This window comes from Pundamilia nyererei, unplaced genomic scaffold (genome assembly GCF_000239375.1).
Source record: "Pundamilia nyererei isolate P.nyererei 1_Seehausen unplaced genomic scaffold, PunNye1.0 scaffold00318, whole genome shotgun sequence".
Lineage (NCBI taxonomy): Eukaryota > Metazoa > Chordata > Actinopteri > Cichliformes > Cichlidae > Pundamilia > Pundamilia nyererei.
In genome coordinates this window covers 204,932-223,408 of record NW_005187719.1, presented here as the reverse complement: position 1 = coordinate 223,408, position 18,477 = coordinate 204,932, and the positions used below count along the sequence as shown (strand labels likewise).

Below are 18,477 nucleotides of genomic sequence, written 5' to 3'. Positions count from 1 at the left end.
TTGTAAACAGAATCATAGCTGATATGATAGTTAATCAAGCTTAATACTGATGGGAATCAGGTATAAGTTCAACCACTACAATGAGTATGAAAACATTATAATGATTCAGGCGTCTCACTGAGTGTAGAGGCGGCCTGTGAGGCTGTGTGCTCACATGTATGTAAGCAGGATGGGGAGTGAGGGCGATACTAAGGAGCCACTAATCGAAGGTAATGTCTGACTTTGATATTATGGAGTCATCTTCATGTTCTGAAAAGAAGATTTCACATCTCACCAATACTGTCCGTGTTTGGTTCAACCACAGAACTTTCTGACTTCCCCATAAAAATGAGACGTCCTGGCCCTTACACAGCTAAAGGGATTCTGCTAAGACACTGCTGGGAAAGCCGCCCGCCTCCCTATGACGAATGGTTAATGGTTAAAATAGCATCGTACAAAAAAGTGACTTGTGGCCTATTAGACAAACTGTATTTGGTCTCCTTTTAGTAGCTGGCTCTCTGCCACCTGAGGTGCAGAGGTGTGTAATGGGGGGAGTGGGAGGTGAGTGTAAAACAGAGTATGATAAAACTTATTTCTCTTGTTTTGTTTATGTCTAAAGTTTAATAAGAAAAAGTTGAAAACAAGAATGTCTGACTTTGAAATGCATGACTTCATAAAAGGAATCGTATGTTGTAGTTGACCAACACAGACTGATAAAAAAAGTATCCCTGTGTTTTTGAATTAAAAAGAGATTATGTAGAAATGCACAGTCATGTTTGAATGAGCTAATGATCCATCTAATTAACGTAAAAGTGCACAGATGCCAGATGTCATCACAGAAGATGTAACATCAAGCAAGAAAGGCGGGAGAAAGGTCGACGAGGTGTAAACGTTGTGTTATGAAGAGTTTCCCTTTGATTAGCAGTTCACGCGATTTGAACTGATAGTTACACCAGAGGCCAGAGGGATCAACCGCAGCTCAAACTGTGAACTTAACAAACTGGGTTGATGTCTTTTGGCTTTTGCTCTGCTCATTTTTGCCATGTTAGATTATAAAGAGGATTTGAATTCTCACTGTTTCCTACAGTGAATATGTGGATTACCTCATGCAGTGAAAACAGTGACTTGGATGTTTCTAACCTCTTTCCTCTCAAACATCAGAACAATGCCAACATTAGCTCAGAGCAAGTTTATGAGATATAATTTTATTATTATACACGACCAGTCAGAGGTTTGGACAAACCTTCTCATTTAGTGTTTTTCCTTTATTTTTACTACATGTATCTACAGTATTATGTAGAAAGAAAAAGGAAAAATAGCTCTAAATATGTTTTATATTAGACTCCTCAAAGTAGCCACCCTTTGGTGCAAACACTCGGCCTTCTCTCAGTGAGCTCCATGATGTAGTTTCACCTCACAGGTGAGCCTGTCAATTCAGTTTTATTCATATAGCGCCAAATCACAACAGCAGTCGCCTCAAGGCGCTTTATATTGTACAGTAGATCGTACAATAATAGATACAGTGAAAAACCCAACAATCATATGACCCCCTATGAGCAAGCACTTTGGCGACAGTGGGAAGGAAAAACTCCCTTTTAACAGGAAGAAACCTGTAAAAAAACTCGGCAGAACCAGGCTCAGCGTCAGTCTGTCAGGGTTTGTTTGTGGAATTTCGTGCCTTCTTAGTGGGGTTGGGACCATCAGTTGTGTGCAACCCACTGGACGTCACGGCTGCGCTTTAAAGATATCTTTAAAAGAGACATGAAACTGTGCAGCATAAACTCCACCACATGGGAAATCAGCGCAACTCTACTCAGTCACTCACATCAATGCCTGAAAGATGTTTCCACAGCGGTGTGGACGCTACACCATTGCGCATAAGTGCAAACTACATTCAGGACCCGTTCAGGGATACAAGAAAATCCATCCCTGGCCACCACCTCTCACCGAGGGCAATAGCAGCCTGGAACAGAGTCTAGCCTCTCTCTAAGAGATTGGTTCCAGAGCCCAAATGTTGCATTGAGGTGAGCCCCACCATATAAAGCCGGTCTCTCAGTCTCATGCACAAGACTCCTTTCCCTACCAGAGAGGTGACCTTCCGTGTCCTGATAGCCAGCCTTGGTAGCCGGGGATTGGACCCCTGTCTGCTTCCCAACACACATTGCACCCGGACCTAACGGTGCCTCCTGTGGGTGGTGGGCCTACAGCAGGGCAGGCCCATGTCGCTGCTTCAAGCTGTGCCCGGCCAGGTCCCACGGGCTAAGGCCCATCTCCCAGACACGCTCCCTCCAGCTCCATCCTCAGGCCTGGCTCCAGGGTGGGGTCCCAGCAATCCTATTCCAGACAGGGTACACTCGTCCGTTGGTCTTCTTTTATCCATAGCAGTCGACTGAATTGCTCTTCATCTGGCCTCTCACACAGGGCCAATTTACCTTGGGAGACCCTACCAGGGAGCAACAAAGCCCCCAACAACACAGGCCCTGGGATCACTGGGACACACAAACCCCTCCACCACGGTAAGGCAGCGTTTCATGGAAGGACTTTTACTTCTCTCATTCCAAATTAATATTCCCGGTATCAAATATCACACACATATCGGGTGCAAAATAAGACACTTTTTCATGAAATTTAGTGTAATGCACAGTAAACTCAGGTGTGTGTTTCACAATGTGCTGGAACAGACAAGTTGCACTCATCAGTGCTGACTGATTCTAATGTGTTGCAATGGTTAACAATCTGTATTAATAAATTAGATGGTGATTATTTGCAGATGGCAGTTGCTTTGAGTCACAATGAGACAGGTTAGGTTCCACCAGGTGACCTCTGGGCAACCTTCAACTTGTCCCAGACAGCATAAAAATCCAATGTGACCGAAAAACTGAAAAATACCAGCGGCTCCGGGCGTTCCCCCTCAGCCTCCTGAGGCAGTTTTCAGAAAAGTTGACCTGTGACCTCGACCTTGAAGACAACATCACTGAGATTCAAACTGCTCAGAGATTTTTAATAGATACACCTATGGTATCAGTTTTAAAATCATACACCACCTCGTTTTATGTACATCAATCTGTGCATTTTCCAATTATATAGACAAAAACAGCAGCTCAGAATCCTGGTATACTTAAAACTAAACATACCTCCTATGACAGCCGAGTTGCGATCCACACCATCACCACTGAACTTGTCCTCATTGAGGTTGAAAACAGCTCCAGCTGTGAACAAAGCAAACATCTGTTATCTATCTGAATCCTGAGAAACTTTAGAATTTTACAGTGGCATGCCCCTATGTATGCTGAAACCCTATGTCAGGGGTGTCCAACGCCAGGCATCAGGGCCGGTGTCCTGCAGGTTTTAGATCTTACCCTGGGTCAACACACCTGAATCACATGATTAGTTCATTACCAGGCCTCTGGAGAACTTCAAGACATGTTGAGGTCATTTAGCCATTTAAATCAGCTGTGATGGATCAAGGACACATCTAAAACCAGGCCTGGAGTTAGACACCCCTTTCCTATGTTCTATGTGTTTCTACCACCTTCTATGTGCCAGGGGTCTCTGGCTGAAGCCATGGGGGAGATGGTCAGGGGGGAGGCTCCACAGTTTGAAGGAACCAGTATCCCATGGGTGCTGACAGGTGCTGCTATGCTGGAGCGCAGGGCAGCTTTCAGCGGTGCTACACTGTTAAACTGAACTCTTGACAGGCAGCCCATGAAACCTGGTGTGTTGTAGCGCTCGATCAGGATGGGGTCAATCTGGCCTGTTTCTAAAAGAAAGAGAAAGCAGCTTTAATTGTCGATGGAGAGTCGATGGAGCGTAGCGGGGGAGGTAAACAGTTCCACAGTAGTGGAGGTAGGGTTTGAAAAGCGCAATCCCGCTTTGTTTTTAAACGTCTCCGTGGAATAGTCAGGAGACCACTATCATTGGAGTTGGAGAGTAGGGTTGAAGAAGCTCAGTGATATAGGCGGGGGCCTCGCCCAATGCAACTACGACTGAAACTTTTTTTGGGCCTAAAAGCATGTTAGTCTTTAAAATATTCACTGTGAATAAATATTTAAATATTTTAAATAACAAAAATAATATAATAACAATGTTTTAAATGTGTTTATTGTTCACAATCCAATAAACTTACCTTTTAAGGTTAGGTTTTAAAGTTAAACCCTCTGACTTCTAGGCCACCCTTACATCATCAGAGCCCTGTACTACTAAGTGAGATTGTCCTTTGTTTGATATACAGGGTGGGCCATTTATATGGATACACCGTAATAACATGGGAATGGTTGGTGATATTAAAGTCCTGTTTGTGGCACATTAGTATATGTGAGGGGCAAACTCCTCAAGATGGACCATGGTGGCCATTTAGAAGTCGGCCATCTTGGATACAACTTTTGTTTTTTCAGTAGGAAGAGGACCATGTGACACATCATACTTATTGGTAATGTCACAAGAAAAACAATGGTGTGCTTGGTTTCAACGTACCCATATGGAAAAGAAATAGTAAAAACTTATATGTGATTACTCATGAAAGTGGCCACTTTCTCATTACTTTCATATATTGTTTTAGTAAGTATCCAAAACATACAAGTTTCATTATATAATTTTTCAAGGGATCTTATATGTGTTTTCACTCTTGTATGCTTTTCACACAAGTTTCACACAAGACAGATACAAACTTTATAAGATTTATATATATCTTTTCCATATGGGTAACTTTATTCTTTCATGAGTTATTTACAAGTTTCTGTTTGTTCACAGCCATTGACATGTCGAAGAGGTTAACACGTGAGGAGCGGATCGAAATTGTGTTGATATCTGGTGAACGCAGTAACCAGGATTTCAATGCAAGACCCCCTACGAGACCACCCATCTCCCATGCTACAGTTAGCAAACTGCTTGCTAAGTTTGGTGAAACTGGTTCAGTGTTGGATTTGCCAAAATGTGGACGCAAGAAAACTGTCAGTAATGAAGAAACATCAGTGGCTGTCCAAGCTTCATTCAGCAAGAGCCCACAGCGTAGCACTCGCCGCATGTCACTGGAGAGCGGCATTAGTCGAACATCCCTTCGGCGGATATTAGCTACTCACAAATGGCATCCTTACAAACTCCAGCTGCTGCAGCATCTCAACGAGGATGACCCAGATCGGCGCACAGAATTTGCAGAATGGGCAAAACAAAAATTGGAACAGGACCCTCAGTTCACGCAGAAGATTTTGTTCAGTGATGAGACAAACTTTTATGTGAATGGTGAAGTTAACAAACAAAACCACCGCTATTGGTCTGACACTAACCCACATTGGATGGATCCCTCAAAGACTGTTGGAACAACAAAAGTGATGGTTTGGTGTGGTATATGGGAACAACGATAGTGGGTCCATTCTTCATCAATGGAAACCTCAAGGCCACTGGATATTTGAACTTGCTACATGATGATGTGTTTCCCTCTTTGTGCACTAAAGCTGGCACGTTCCCTGAGTTTTTCCAGCAAGATGGTGCACCACCACATTATGGGTGCCAGGTCCGAGCATTCCTAGATGAACAGTTTCCTGGAAAGCGGATTGGTCATCGTGGGCCAGTTGAATGGCCCCCAAGGTCTCCCGATCTGACCCCCTTAGACTTTTATCTTTGGGGTCATCTGAAGGCAACTGTCTATGGTGTGAAGATACGAGATGTGCAGCACCTGAAACTACGGATACTGGATGCCTGTGCTGGCATTTCTCCTGCGGTGTTGCTATCAGTGTGTGAAGAGTGGGAGAAGAGGGTTGCATTGACAATCCAACACAATGGGCAGCACATTGAACATGTTTTATAAGTGGTCAGAAACTTGTAAATAACTCATGAAAGAATAAAGTTACGTTGAAACCAAGCACACCATTGTTTTTCTTGTGACATTACCAATAAGTTTGATGTGTCACATGGCCCTCTTCCTATTGAAAAAACAAAAGTTGTATCCAAGATGCCGACTTCTAAATGGCCACCATGGTCACCACCCATCTTGAGGAGTTTGCCCCCTCACATATACTAATGTGCCACAAACAGGACTTTAATGTCACCAACCATTCCCATGTTATTACGATGTATCCATATAAATGGCCCACCCTGTAGTGTTGCTCTAATGATATTAGAAAAAGTAAAAGCTAAATGCCATTTCAACTTTTTACTTCATTTTTATTTTATGTTTTTCAACACAAAACATATTTGGATTCTAAGAACTAGAAGCTCATCATTTCAGGTAGGAAAAAAGGCACACAAAAAAGTTAATAAGTGACTGGTACAAGAATAAATAGGACAATATTCAGATCATAGAACATCACTCAGCATCCCTTCATGGAGTCAGTCATGCAAAAACAGGAGCCATATAAACACACACACACACACACACACACACACACACACACACACACACACACACACACACACACACACACACACACACACACACAAATCTCTAGACTCACCAAAGACTTTGCCAAGAAAGATACTTTTGACCAAAGTGAACTGGGTGTCAGAGGCCTCAGGCAGCGTATATGTGGACACTGGATAATGGTCCAGCTGGATAATGTGGACAGAGAAAAGCAACAGTCAAGTTTAACTGATAAACTGCATCTTCTTTAAACTTTGTCTGTCAAGTTTTAAGACTCCTGTCCTTGATTTGGTGAAAAGAAGTTTGTCTAAGCTAAAAACTAGTTTTTTAATATAATTTGATGTACTTTTTATAATAGAATTATTCTTTCAGAAGATGTAATTTACAATTGCATCTAATTACAATTTGCAATTCAGGTGAACTCAGGGTTTAAATACATTTTTCTACTCTGACTATCAATATATCAAACTAGCACCTTTAGCAGCTTCTCTCAAAGTAGTGACTTTAAGAAATATATACACTACTAGTCAAGGGTTTGGACACAGATTCCTATTTAATGATTTTCCTTTATTTTTACTACTTTCTTTTTTATTATCATGATAATAATAATTATGATAAGATATAAGAGTTGGAAGAAAATAATACAAGTGTGATTGTGAGTAGTGAGAGTGAAGTGGGCGTGACGTTTTAATGTATTCAGTCCAGGATTAATGTAATTTAGGAGACAATTATAACAATAATGATAATAATAGTTAAAGCAACATTAACTCAGTATTATCACCATCATCACCAATAATCATAATAATGACGATATTGACAGCCATAAGTATGACCAATGACCAGCTATGAACAATAACAGTCATGACCATGACAACAATAACATCGTTATAAGAAGAATATAATAGCTCACAGCGGTATTCTGCTAAAATAAGCTGGAGGGATGATTCAGAGGCGTTACCTGCAGGGTAGGAAAGGTCTTTTTCTCTTTCCTTTCATACGCCCCCCTCCTTTTTGGTAAATGGTAAATGGACTAGTTCGTATATAGCTCTTTTCTAAACACTCAAAGTGCTTTACTTAACTTGGTTCATTCACCCACTCACACCAGTGTTGAAGTCTTGAATGACTGGTAATAATACACCTGGTATGGAGCAGAATTCGAACCACCAGCCCTCTGTTTATTGGACAATCTGCTCTACATCCCAAGCCACTGGCACCCACTGCTCTCTTCCTTTCTGGAGTTGGGACCATAGAGCTCTGGGCTGCCCCCAGACCTGATTGGAGGGAACCCTGAGTATGGCCTCCTTTAGATTAGCCCCCAGAGCCAAAGGAGAAAGCCTGTTTATAAGTGGATCGGTGATCAGGTTAAACGGTTTTGCGTTTTTGTTTTTTGTTTGTGTACAAGGGGGAATCAAAGGTGGTTAGAGGTGATTAGGATGTGAAATGGGAGACGAGGAGAGAGGGGAAAAAATAATTAAGATATATCAGGCAGTAGCATACATTATTTTAGTGATGATAATGGACCAGTTTTTATTGAACTCAACTCTGTTTGAGAGCAGGTGACATTTTTTTCTTAGGATATATAATCTAATAGAAGGTTCTTTCACTGTGAAATGGACGGATGGATGGATGGATGGATGGACAGATGGATGGACAGATGGATAGACAGATGGATGGATGGACAGATGGATGGACGGACAGATGGATGATTCAGCGGTTTAAATTCTTTTGAACCAATTTAAGCAAGGGGGTGAAATTCATGCTGAACAGGATTTGGTCAGCTTGGAGGAAACATTAATATTTAATATTTAAGATCTGCCCCGTCCTCCTCATCCATACAGAGTGGCAAAATAGTGTATTTCGACCAGGTTATAGAGAAGCTGAGACTTCTGAAAGCAAATCTATAACCCAAATGTTTGCTGCAAAGAGTGGGGATCCTGAAGGAGCAATAAAACATCTACATAAAGAAGAATTTTGTTGTGTATTAGACATTGAAATACCTTTAATATTGCCATTTTGTCTTACAGTAGCAGCTAGCGGTTCTGTGAATAACGCAAATAGCGATGGAGAGAGACATATTTGCCTGGCACCAGTGTGAAGAGTAACGCTTTGTGTAATTAACCCATTGGTGGTGACTGTGGCCACTGGCGATGTGTAAAACGCTCTTATCCAACTGATAAATGATTCTCCAAATCCAAATTTCTTAAATATTGCAAACAGAAATTTCCAGCTTACTTTGCCAAATGCTGCATTGAGTGATACGATTAGTGCCAGTGTTACTTTTTTGATACTGTGAAAGCTGCGTTAACTTGATACATACTAAATATGTCTTATATTTTAGATTCCTGTAAGTAGCCACCCAGCTGCAAACCCTCGGCCTTCTCTCAGCTTCATGATGTCGTCACCTGAGATGGTTTCACCTCACAGGTGAGCCTGTCAGGGTTCATTGGTGGAGTTTCTTGCCTTCTTCATGGTGTTGGGACCATCAGTCGTGTTGTGCAGCAGTCAGGTTGGTGCACAGCTGACAGCCATGTTTGACAGCTGTTAGAGTTCATATTATGGCAACAACCAATGAGCTAAGTAAAGAGAAACAACAGCCCATCATTACTGTAAGAACTGAAGGTCAGTCGGTCCAGAAAACTGCTAAAACTTTGAATGTGTCCCGAAGTGCAGTCAGAAAAACCATCAAGACTACGATGAAACTGTCTGACATGAGGACGCCCCAGGAAAGGAAGACCAGGAGTCCCTCTGCTGCTGAGGATACAATCATCCGAGTCACCAGCCTCAGAAATCACAAGTTAACAGCAGCTCAGATTAGAGCCCAGATAAATGCCACACAGAGTAGAGACACATCTGAGTAGAGTAGAGATTGTACAAATCAGGCCTTTATGGTCAATTTTTTTTTAAATTTTTAATCCTTTATTTATCCAGGTAAAAAATCTCATTGAGATTAAAAATCTCATTTCCAAGAGAGACCTGGAAATAGCTGCTGAGAAACCACGACTCCATGAGAAATCACGACTAAGGAAAAGCAACAAGCAGAGATTTGTTTGGGTCAAGAAACACAAGGAGTGGACATTAGACCATCTGTGCTTTGGTCTGATGGGTCCACATCTGAGATCTTTGGTTCCACTTTCTGTGTGAATGGTCTCTACATGCATGGTTCCCACTGTGAAGCATGGGGTTGATGGTTTGCTGGTGTGGGGGGCTTTACTGGTGACACTGTTGGGGATTTATTTAAACTGAAGGCACACTGACCCAGCATGGCTACCACAGCATCCTGCAGCAACATGCCATCCCATCATGTATTGTTCAACAGGACAATGACCCCAAACACACCTGCAGGCTGTGTGAGGGCTGTTTGACCAAGAAGGAGAGTGATGGAGTGCTGCACCAGATGGTCTGGCCTCCACAGTCACCTGACATAAACCCAGTGGAGATGGTTTGGGATGAGATGGAGCGCAGAGTGAAGGGAAAGGACCAACAAGTGCTCAGCACCTCTGAACTCCTTCAAGACTGTTGGAAACCATTTGAGGTGACGACCTCATGAAGCTCATGGAGAGAAGGCCAAGAGTGAGCAAAGCAGGAATCAAAGCAAAGGGCGGCTGTTAGGAAGGATCTAAAATATAAAACATGTTTTGAGTTGTTTCACACTTTTGTTTACTACATAATTTCATGTGTTCATTCATAGTTTTGATGCCTTCACTGAGAATCTAAAATGTAAAAAGTCATGAAAATAAAGAGAAATCATTAAATGAGAAGCTGTGTCCAAACGTTTGATAGTGGTTAGTGTATATTTTCTAATACTAAGTTTTGAAGCAGCGTGTATCTCCAGCTAAAGAAAAATTCCTAGCTTCTGTTATTTCTATTTACACATGGAAAAAAATATGTGAAAAAATACTTACACATGCATTTCTCAGTAACACAGGGGTAACAGCATGTAAATAATTATTCTATATAATAAGCCTTTGTTATAAATTGTGTCTTTGATGACATTCCAGCAAAAAGTGCTGCATTAAATCACTCCTAATACAAACTTAATACTCACTATTAAATATTTGCTACAGCTTCAAACTAAAAGAATTTTCAGCTGAAGACTTTTATTATTAACTTGACTGCATTTTGCAATTCATCGCATATTGTAGTGGCAGAATTCACTAACCTGTAGCCGTATCTCCCTTAAGTTCCTAGTTATGTTGACAGAATGTGGCTGACCGTTGGCCATGTTACGATGGTCAACATCTATGGTATACGGTTCTGTGAGTCCTCCAAGGCTGTAGCGGATCTGGAGAGTGCCTGAAAACACAAAGAAATACGTACATTTCTTACAGTTCATAAATGGTAAAGGGACTGGTTCTTACATAGCGCTTTTCTACTCTGAGCATTCAAAGTGTTTTCTACAACTTGCCTCATTCATCCATTCACACAAGCACTTTTTTTCAATTGTTCTTCTACAAAGATGCTTGCTATCTAACATTTACACCGACACTCCGATGCATCAGAGTGCCACTTGGGCTGAGTATCTCTCCCAAGTATATTTGGCACGGAGACCACCCTAGATGAGAACACATTAAATGTATCAGATATGACACTAATAAGCCTACCATTGTGTCTGAGAACCACAGCCAAGTAGTCCTGAGTTCTGGAACTGATGTAGACAAGAATGCTGGGAGCACTGTAGGTGCTGAAGCTGAACACAAGCTCCTCCTGAGTCAGGTTGGCCTCACTTGAAACACCAACACCTGACAGACTCTTCACGTCCCTCAATGCAAAAGGTCCCCCCTCTGGCAGCAAGTCGTAACGCACCAATGTCCCCGTCTCAAAGTAGCCGCCTACATCTAACGTATAATTAAAGAATAAAGAACATTAAAACATAGCGGAAATTCTTATTGATTATTAAATCTGAACCCATCTAATCTCAAACAGGGTGTTGGTCATACCATCAGTGCAGAAGGGTCCATCGTAAGCAGTAAGGGAGCAGTCACAGGAGTAACCATTGTAATGCTCTACACACTTTCCTCCATTTCTGCAGTGCATCCTGTAGCTGTTGCAGTGGCCCTGGCAGCCTGGATTCACACCTGGAGTCCCTTTTGCCCATTCCTCCAGGTCAAAGGTCACACCATTAATCTTCAGAGCTCGCATGCAGCCCAGAAAACCTCTTTGACCACTTGAAGCACCTGGTATAGATGTAAGGCAGAATAATCCAGAACAGCATTAAGAACACCTTCAAATAACGAGTAATTCAATGTGATATGCAGATTAGCACATTACTGTTGAATGAGTTTCTTGTTTTTCGTGTGCTCCAGTCTGCAGTGGCTTCCAGCTAACGGTACAGAAATCAGAAAATAATGACATCTCATGCCCCACTTAGACTGGAGGTGCCAGGGATCGAACCACTAACCTTCTGATCAGTAGACGACCTACTCTACCTCCTGAGCTACAGCCACCCCAATTGAAGTCAGCAGCGAAGTCAGCACACTATACACAGTGCAGGTAGAGCACCACTTTTCCTTTCTGAGTCGCCTGACAGTTTGCCAGAATCTCTTCAAGGCAGTTTGGAAGTTTATTTCCATTGTCTTTCCTCCCACACCCGAGATTTTGCTTCAGCCACTGCCGTCACCACATTCCACTTGGCCTGTTAGTACCTATTGGCTGCCTCCAAAGTCCCACAGGCTAACCAAGCCCAATAGGACTCCATCTAAAGCCTGGTGGTTCCCTTCACCCCTAGTGTCCACCTCTGGTGTTCAGGGTATACCATCACAACAGGCACCAACAACCTTGTAGCTGCAGCTCAGTGCAGCAGTTTCAGCAATGCAGGTCCATTTAGACTCAGTGTCTCGTGTCTCAGAATGCTGTAGATCAGGGGTGTCCAACTCCAGGCCTCGAGGGCCGGTGTCCTGCTGGAGGGCCTGGGTCAACACACCTGAATCAAATGATTAGTTCATTACCAGGCCTCTGGAGAACTTCAAGACATGTTGCGGAGATAATTTAGCCATTTAAATCAGCTGTGTTGGTTCAAGGACATATCTAAAACCTGCAGGACACCGGTCCTCCAGACCTGGAGCTGGACACCTGTGTTGTAGATGCTCTGCTGGAGGTGGGAGCTGAAGATCTTGTGGCGTCTGCCAGGCATACCCAGCGCACCCTCACTATACATTTAGGTCTAGCATCCTCTCCCATCACCTGATCCAACTCACCACTCTAATATTAGCATTAGAGTAGGGTAATTAGTATAAGTACATAAGCATAATTCTGGTGATTTGATTATTATTTTGTCCATCCATCCATCCATCCATCTTCATCCGCTTTATCCGAGGCTGGGTCACGGGGCAGCAGCCTAAGCAGAGAGGCCCAGACCTCCCTCTCCCCAGCCACCTCCTGCAGCTTATCCGGGGGAATACCAAGGTGTTGGGACATGCCCAGAACACCTCACCCAGGAGGCGCCCAGGAGGCATCCTTGTCAGATGCCAGAACCACCTCAGCTGGCTGATTTCAATATGGAGCAGCAGCGGCTCTACTCTGAGCCCCTCCCGGATGGCTGAACTTCTCACCCTATCTCTAAGGGAGAGGCCAGCCACCCTTCGGAGGAAGCTCATTTCTGCCGCTTGTATCCGCGATCTCGTTCTTTCGGTCACTACCCACAGCTCGTGACCATAGGTGAGGGTAGGGACATAGATCGACCGGTAAATTGAGAGCTTCGCTTTTACACTCAGCTCCCTCTTCACCACGACGGACCGGTGCAGCGTCCGAATCACTGCAGTCGCGGCCCCAAACTGTCTGTCGATCTCCGGCTCCCTTCTCCCATCACTCGCAAACAAGACCCCGAGATACTTGAACTCCTCCGCTTGGGGCAGAAACTCATCCCCAACCCGGAGTGGGCACGCCACCCTTTTCCGGCTGAGAACCATGGCCTCAGATTTGGAGGTGCTGATCCTCATTCCCGCTGCTTCACACTCGGCTGCGAACCGTTCCAGTGCGAGCTGGAGGCCCTCACCCGATGAAGCCAACAGAACCACATCATTCGCAAAAAGCAGAGATGAGATTCTGAGGCCACCAAAGTGAAAGCCCTCCGCCACTTGGCTGCGCCTAGAAATCCTGTCCACAAAAATTATGAACAGAACCGGTGACAAAGGGCAGCCCTGGCAGAGCCCATCACCCACCGGGAACGAGTCCGACTTATTGCCGGCAATGCGAACCAAGCTCTTGCAACGGTTGTATGGGGATCGAATGGCCCGTAGCAATGGGCCAGACACCCCATACTCCCGCAACACCTCCCACAGGACACCCCGAGAGGACACGGTCTAATGCCTTCTCCAAGTCCACAAAACACATGTAGACTGGTTGGGTAAACTCCCATGCACCCTCAAGTATCCTTGAGAGGATAAAGACCTGGTCCAGTGTTCCGCGACCAGGACGAAAACCGCATTGTTCCTCCTGTATCCGAGGTTCGACTAACGGACGAACTCTCCTTTCCAGCACCCTGGCATAGACTTTCCCAAGGAAGGCAGAGGAGTGTGATCCCCCTGTAGTTGGAACACACCCTCCGGTCCCCCTTCTTAAAGATGGGGACCACCACCCCGGTCTGCCAGTCCAGGGGTACTGTCCCTGACCTCCACGCAACATTGTAGAGGCGTGTCAACCAGGACAGCCCTACAACGTCCAGAGCCTTCAGGAACTTGGGGCGGACCTCATCAACACCAGGGGCTCTGCCACCAAGGAGTTGTTTAACTGCCTCAGTGACCTCGCCCCCGGAAATTGGCGGGTCATTCCCCTCATCCCCAGACTCTGCTTTCTTCTCGGAAGACGTGTCAATGGGATTAAGGAGGTCCTCGAAGTATTCCTTCCACCGCCTGACAATTTTCTCAGTCGACGTCAGCAGCGCTCCGCCAGTACTATACACAGTGCAGGTAGAGCACCGCTTTCCCCTCCTGAGACGCCTGACGGTTTGCCAGAAGCTCTTCGAGGCAGTCCGAAAGTCTTTTTCCATGGCCTCTCCGAACTCCTCCCACACCCGAGTTTTTGCTTCAGCCACTGCCCGAGCCGCATTCCGCTTGGCCTGTCAATACCTGTCAGCTGCCTCCGGAGTCCTACAGGCTAACCAAGGCCGATAGGACTCCTTCTTCAGCCTGGTGGCTCCCTTTGCCTCTGGTGTCCACCGTTTGGTTCGGGGGTTACCACCACGGCAGGCACCAACCACCTTGCAGCCGCAGCTCAATGCAGCAGCTTCGGCAATGGAGACGCTGAACATGGTCCATTTGGACTCAATGTTCCCAGTCTCCCTCGGAATGCTGTTGAAGTTCTGCCAGAGGTGTGCGTTGAAGATCTCGCGGACTGGGGCCTCTGCTAGACGTTCCCAGCACACCCTCACTACGCGTTTAGGTGCACCGGGTCTGTCCAGCGTCCTCCCCCGCCACCTGATCCAACTCACCACCAGGTGGTGATCAGTTGACAGCTCAGCCCCTCTCTTTACCCGAGTGTCCAGAACATATGGTCGCAGGTCTGCTGATACGATTACAAAATCGATCATCGACCTGTGGCCTAGCGCGTCCTGGTGCCACGTGCACTTACGGACACTCTTATGTTCGAACAAGGTGTTCGTTATGGCCAAACTGTGTCCAATAACAAAACACCGCTCGGGTTCAGATCAGGGAGGCAGTTCCTCCCAATCACGCCCATCCAGGTCTCACTGCTGTTACCCACGTGAGCATTGAAGTCTCCCAGCAGGACAACAGAGTCTCCAGGTGGAGATTTGAAATGTTCTGCAACCAATGCCATCAACATCTTTTAAGGTTGTGAAGGTTTAAAGAGAGGTCGCTGGCTTTACCATCATGAAGTGTTTCTTGTGTGATGCCATGGTAACGAGACGCCTGTTTATAGGCCATTATTTGGGACTGAACCAGCTGATATTAACTTGTACTAAGTGACAGGACTGCTTTCTAATAACTAACATAACAGTTCAAAAAAATCGTTAAAAACTCAAAATGTTTGTAATTTGGGGCCTTTAATGATTTCTTTCAACTGTTCTTTTTCCAGGATGAAATCATTGTACAGTATACATCTTTGATGAGTTAAGTTATAGATTTATTTAATAGTGAAAAATAAAAAAGTATTGAACAGATGAAGAAAGAGAGTCATGACACCAACTGAAATCATTCATGCTCACGGTGAGGTAAACTTTTAAGCAACTCTAAAGCACCTTTAGACATCTGTTGCTGTGAATCAGCACTATATCAACAAATCTAAATTTAATTAATGCACTACGCTGGACTGTGCTGCACCATGATACCAAGACAGACTCCTCTTTTGGTTACAAACTTGGTAATAAACAAATCTGATACAGGGTAGGCTGCAGGGTTCGAGGTCAATCCTAAGTGACATTAAATGTGCAGAATGAAATAAAATTTAAACTGATGTTGCTGATTAGAGCCATTCACAGAATTCTAGCTTTTGCACAAGCATTATACTGCCTATGTGTCAAAAATAAGCTGTGACACTTCATGTAACATCTGCTTATACTGTGATGAATTCCCGCACCCAAGAACATTTGTCTGTCGGTCGGGCATTGCTTTCCAGCTGTAACCCTCTAATGTATTTACCACCGAGTCAAATGTAATTCAGCTGTATTCTAGGCTCTAACTGTTAGTTGCTTCAATTGCTTACCTCAAGCCCTTTAAACTTAAACTTTTGGTTATCTCAAGCACCTTCTCACCCTTTGGGAAATTTGTCGTCAAAGTCAGGACCATTAACATTTTTTTTATATTTGGATGATCTGCAGCCATTAATAAATTCAGACAAAAACTTAAAAGATTTTTTATAGTTCAGACTCTGATGATCACAACACAACATTTTAAAACATCAAAAAAAAAAAGACCAAATATACTGAATGAAGCACACATGCTTGTTCATTGTGGTTTGAAGACATATATGAAGAAGAGTAACATACTCCTCATGAGTCCAAATGGGACCATAAACATATGTGGCACACAAGTCTTACCAACATAGAGATCACTGTAGAGCTCTGGTTTTGCATGGCCCTGTAAGGTGGTGGGCCTGACCATTCTGTGCTGTCCATTAAGTTGCAGCACTGCCTCCTTGATGTTTTTTTCAGCCTCCACACGATGCCACTGGTCATTATTTAACGGCACTGGTGAGCGGACACTGAGCTCCATCTTCTCAGTGCCAATGCCAAAAGAGAATAAAACCACTGAGTCGGCTGTGGAGTCAAACATGTCAAACATTGGAAATAGTTAAAATTTTCATCTCCTAGAGACAGATAGTAATAAACACTGATGATTAAGTTATCTCTGTTTACAGGCTTACATACCACAGGCTTTTAAATCCTTATTCAAAAAGCTCTTACTTGATCCAAATGTTTTAGCTAAATATAGACCCACTTTCCTTTCATTTCAAAATGTTTTGAAAGAGAAGTCGCCAAACACTGACCATTTGCATTTGCAAAGGAACGGTTTATTTAATGGTTTACTTAAAGTGCATCGTAGCACAGGAGCAGCACTAGTGAAGGTTATGAATTATCTACTTATGGGCTCTAATAGCAGACTCCTCTCCATGGTTGTCCTGACAGACCTCAGTGCACAGAACTCACCACTGTGCTGGTTTGAATCATATCTATCTGATAGACTCCAATTTATCCATATAAACGGGAGTCTTCTTCACATTTAAAAGTTATGAATGGAGTTCCACAGGGCTCCATGCTGGGACCAATATTTTTTACATTATACATGTTTCACTTAAGGAATATTATTACAAAACAACAGATATTTTAAAACGACGTTTTCAGTGGGAGAAACGTGTCGTCACTCATCAGCTGACTTCTTCAGTCTCAGCTGATCAATGAACTGACCTCACAGCCCATTGTTCATTCAGTCAGCTGGTTTCAGTCATTATGCAAATGCAGTGTTTATAAGGTTGAAACCTGCAGTCAGCTGAGACTGAAGAAGTCAGCTGATGAGTGACGACACGTTTCTCCCACTGAAAACGTCCAGATGAACAGAATCAACCTTTTGGGGATTATATCTTTAAAAAGGACCTAATATCTCAACTGCACATGTGCAAAGGTCTCAACAGTATTACAGTAGTACACACACACTGACCCACCTCTGAGCTCAATGTGAAGGAAGCTGGTGCTTCCTAGGATTTCTAGAAAGACTCCATGAGTAGAGGACGTCTTAAAGTAGAAAGAGATGTCAGTGCTGGTTTCATCTCTCAAAGAAGGATAGTGGAGGTAAGAGGCGGGGCTTGTAAAGGAGGCCGCATTCCGGAAGTTTGCTATAGAAAATAACCACAAGATATAAAATATATTTGTCTATGAAACAACATGAAATACGTGTGTGTGTGTGTGTGTGTGTGTGTGTGTGTGTGTGTGTGTGTGTGTGTGTGTGTGTGTGTGAGACTCACAGTCCCCTCGGCATCTGAGTGGCCCTATGGTTAGTTTGGCCTCAGATCCAGCTCTGCTTGTATCACCAACCACAACCTGACTGACTGGCAAGTGGTCTTTGTAGACCAACAGGCCTGAGTCCTCCTTCCTACATACACGGACACACACAGAAAGAAGACATGACAGTCAGCTCAGGATTATGTCAGCTAAAAATATTTCCTTTACTTTGATTAGATTTTTTAAATCAATCTTGTCTAATTGGTGTTATTACATCATTCACATATACATTTAAGAAAGTACTGAAGGGCTGATCAGGGTTTGGCACAAGCTTTCATTCAAACACTGAGTGAGGATTATGAGGATTATAATCTATAGCAGGGGTCGGCAACCCTGTGGCACGCGAAGGGTTAACTGATGGCACGACCATAGCTGGACTGGCCATGTGATTTTTCGTTTTTATGGGCCGATGGTTTTTTGTTGTTTTTTTGTTTGTTGTTTTGGGGGTTTTGTAACGGTATAAACAAGGAAAGGTGGTGAATTGGCCAGATGCTGGCAGATGTGTAAAAATAACTCAGTTATTTGGAGCTTCCACAGAGGCCAGCAGGTGGATGACAGAAAGGGGAGGAGGAGCAGAGCCCCGAGGCGGCCACCAGTCCGAGTGTCAGGTGAACTGAACTTCAGGTAAGAAGTTATGACCTGCAGTCTATCTGGGTCAGATATAAACCAAGTTTAGGTGGAGTTTATTTTCGTT

At 43.9% G+C, this 18,477-nt stretch overlaps 1 protein-coding gene across 1 annotated transcript in view; it reads right to left on the bottom strand.

Annotated features, from left to right (window-relative positions):
• The window catches only part of cntnap2b (contactin associated protein 2b), a 57,665-nt gene that overhangs the window by 1,682 nt on the left and 37,506 nt on the right, over positions 1–18,477 (bottom strand). The window contains exons 16-24 of the mRNA XM_005751589.2: positions 17,747–17,874; positions 17,447–17,617; positions 16,326–16,544; positions 11,272–11,508; positions 10,936–11,169; positions 10,494–10,627; positions 6,429–6,522; positions 3,512–3,739; positions 3,114–3,188 (exon numbers count right to left, since the gene is read on the bottom strand). Coding sequence (XP_005751646.1) covers positions 3,114–3,188; positions 3,512–3,739; positions 6,429–6,522; positions 10,494–10,627; positions 10,936–11,169; positions 11,272–11,508; positions 16,326–16,544; positions 17,447–17,617; positions 17,747–17,874 — 1,520 coding nt within the window. The remainder of the gene's footprint in view (positions 1–3,113; positions 3,189–3,511; positions 3,740–6,428; positions 6,523–10,493; positions 10,628–10,935; positions 11,170–11,271; positions 11,509–16,325; positions 16,545–17,446; positions 17,618–17,746; positions 17,875–18,477) is intronic.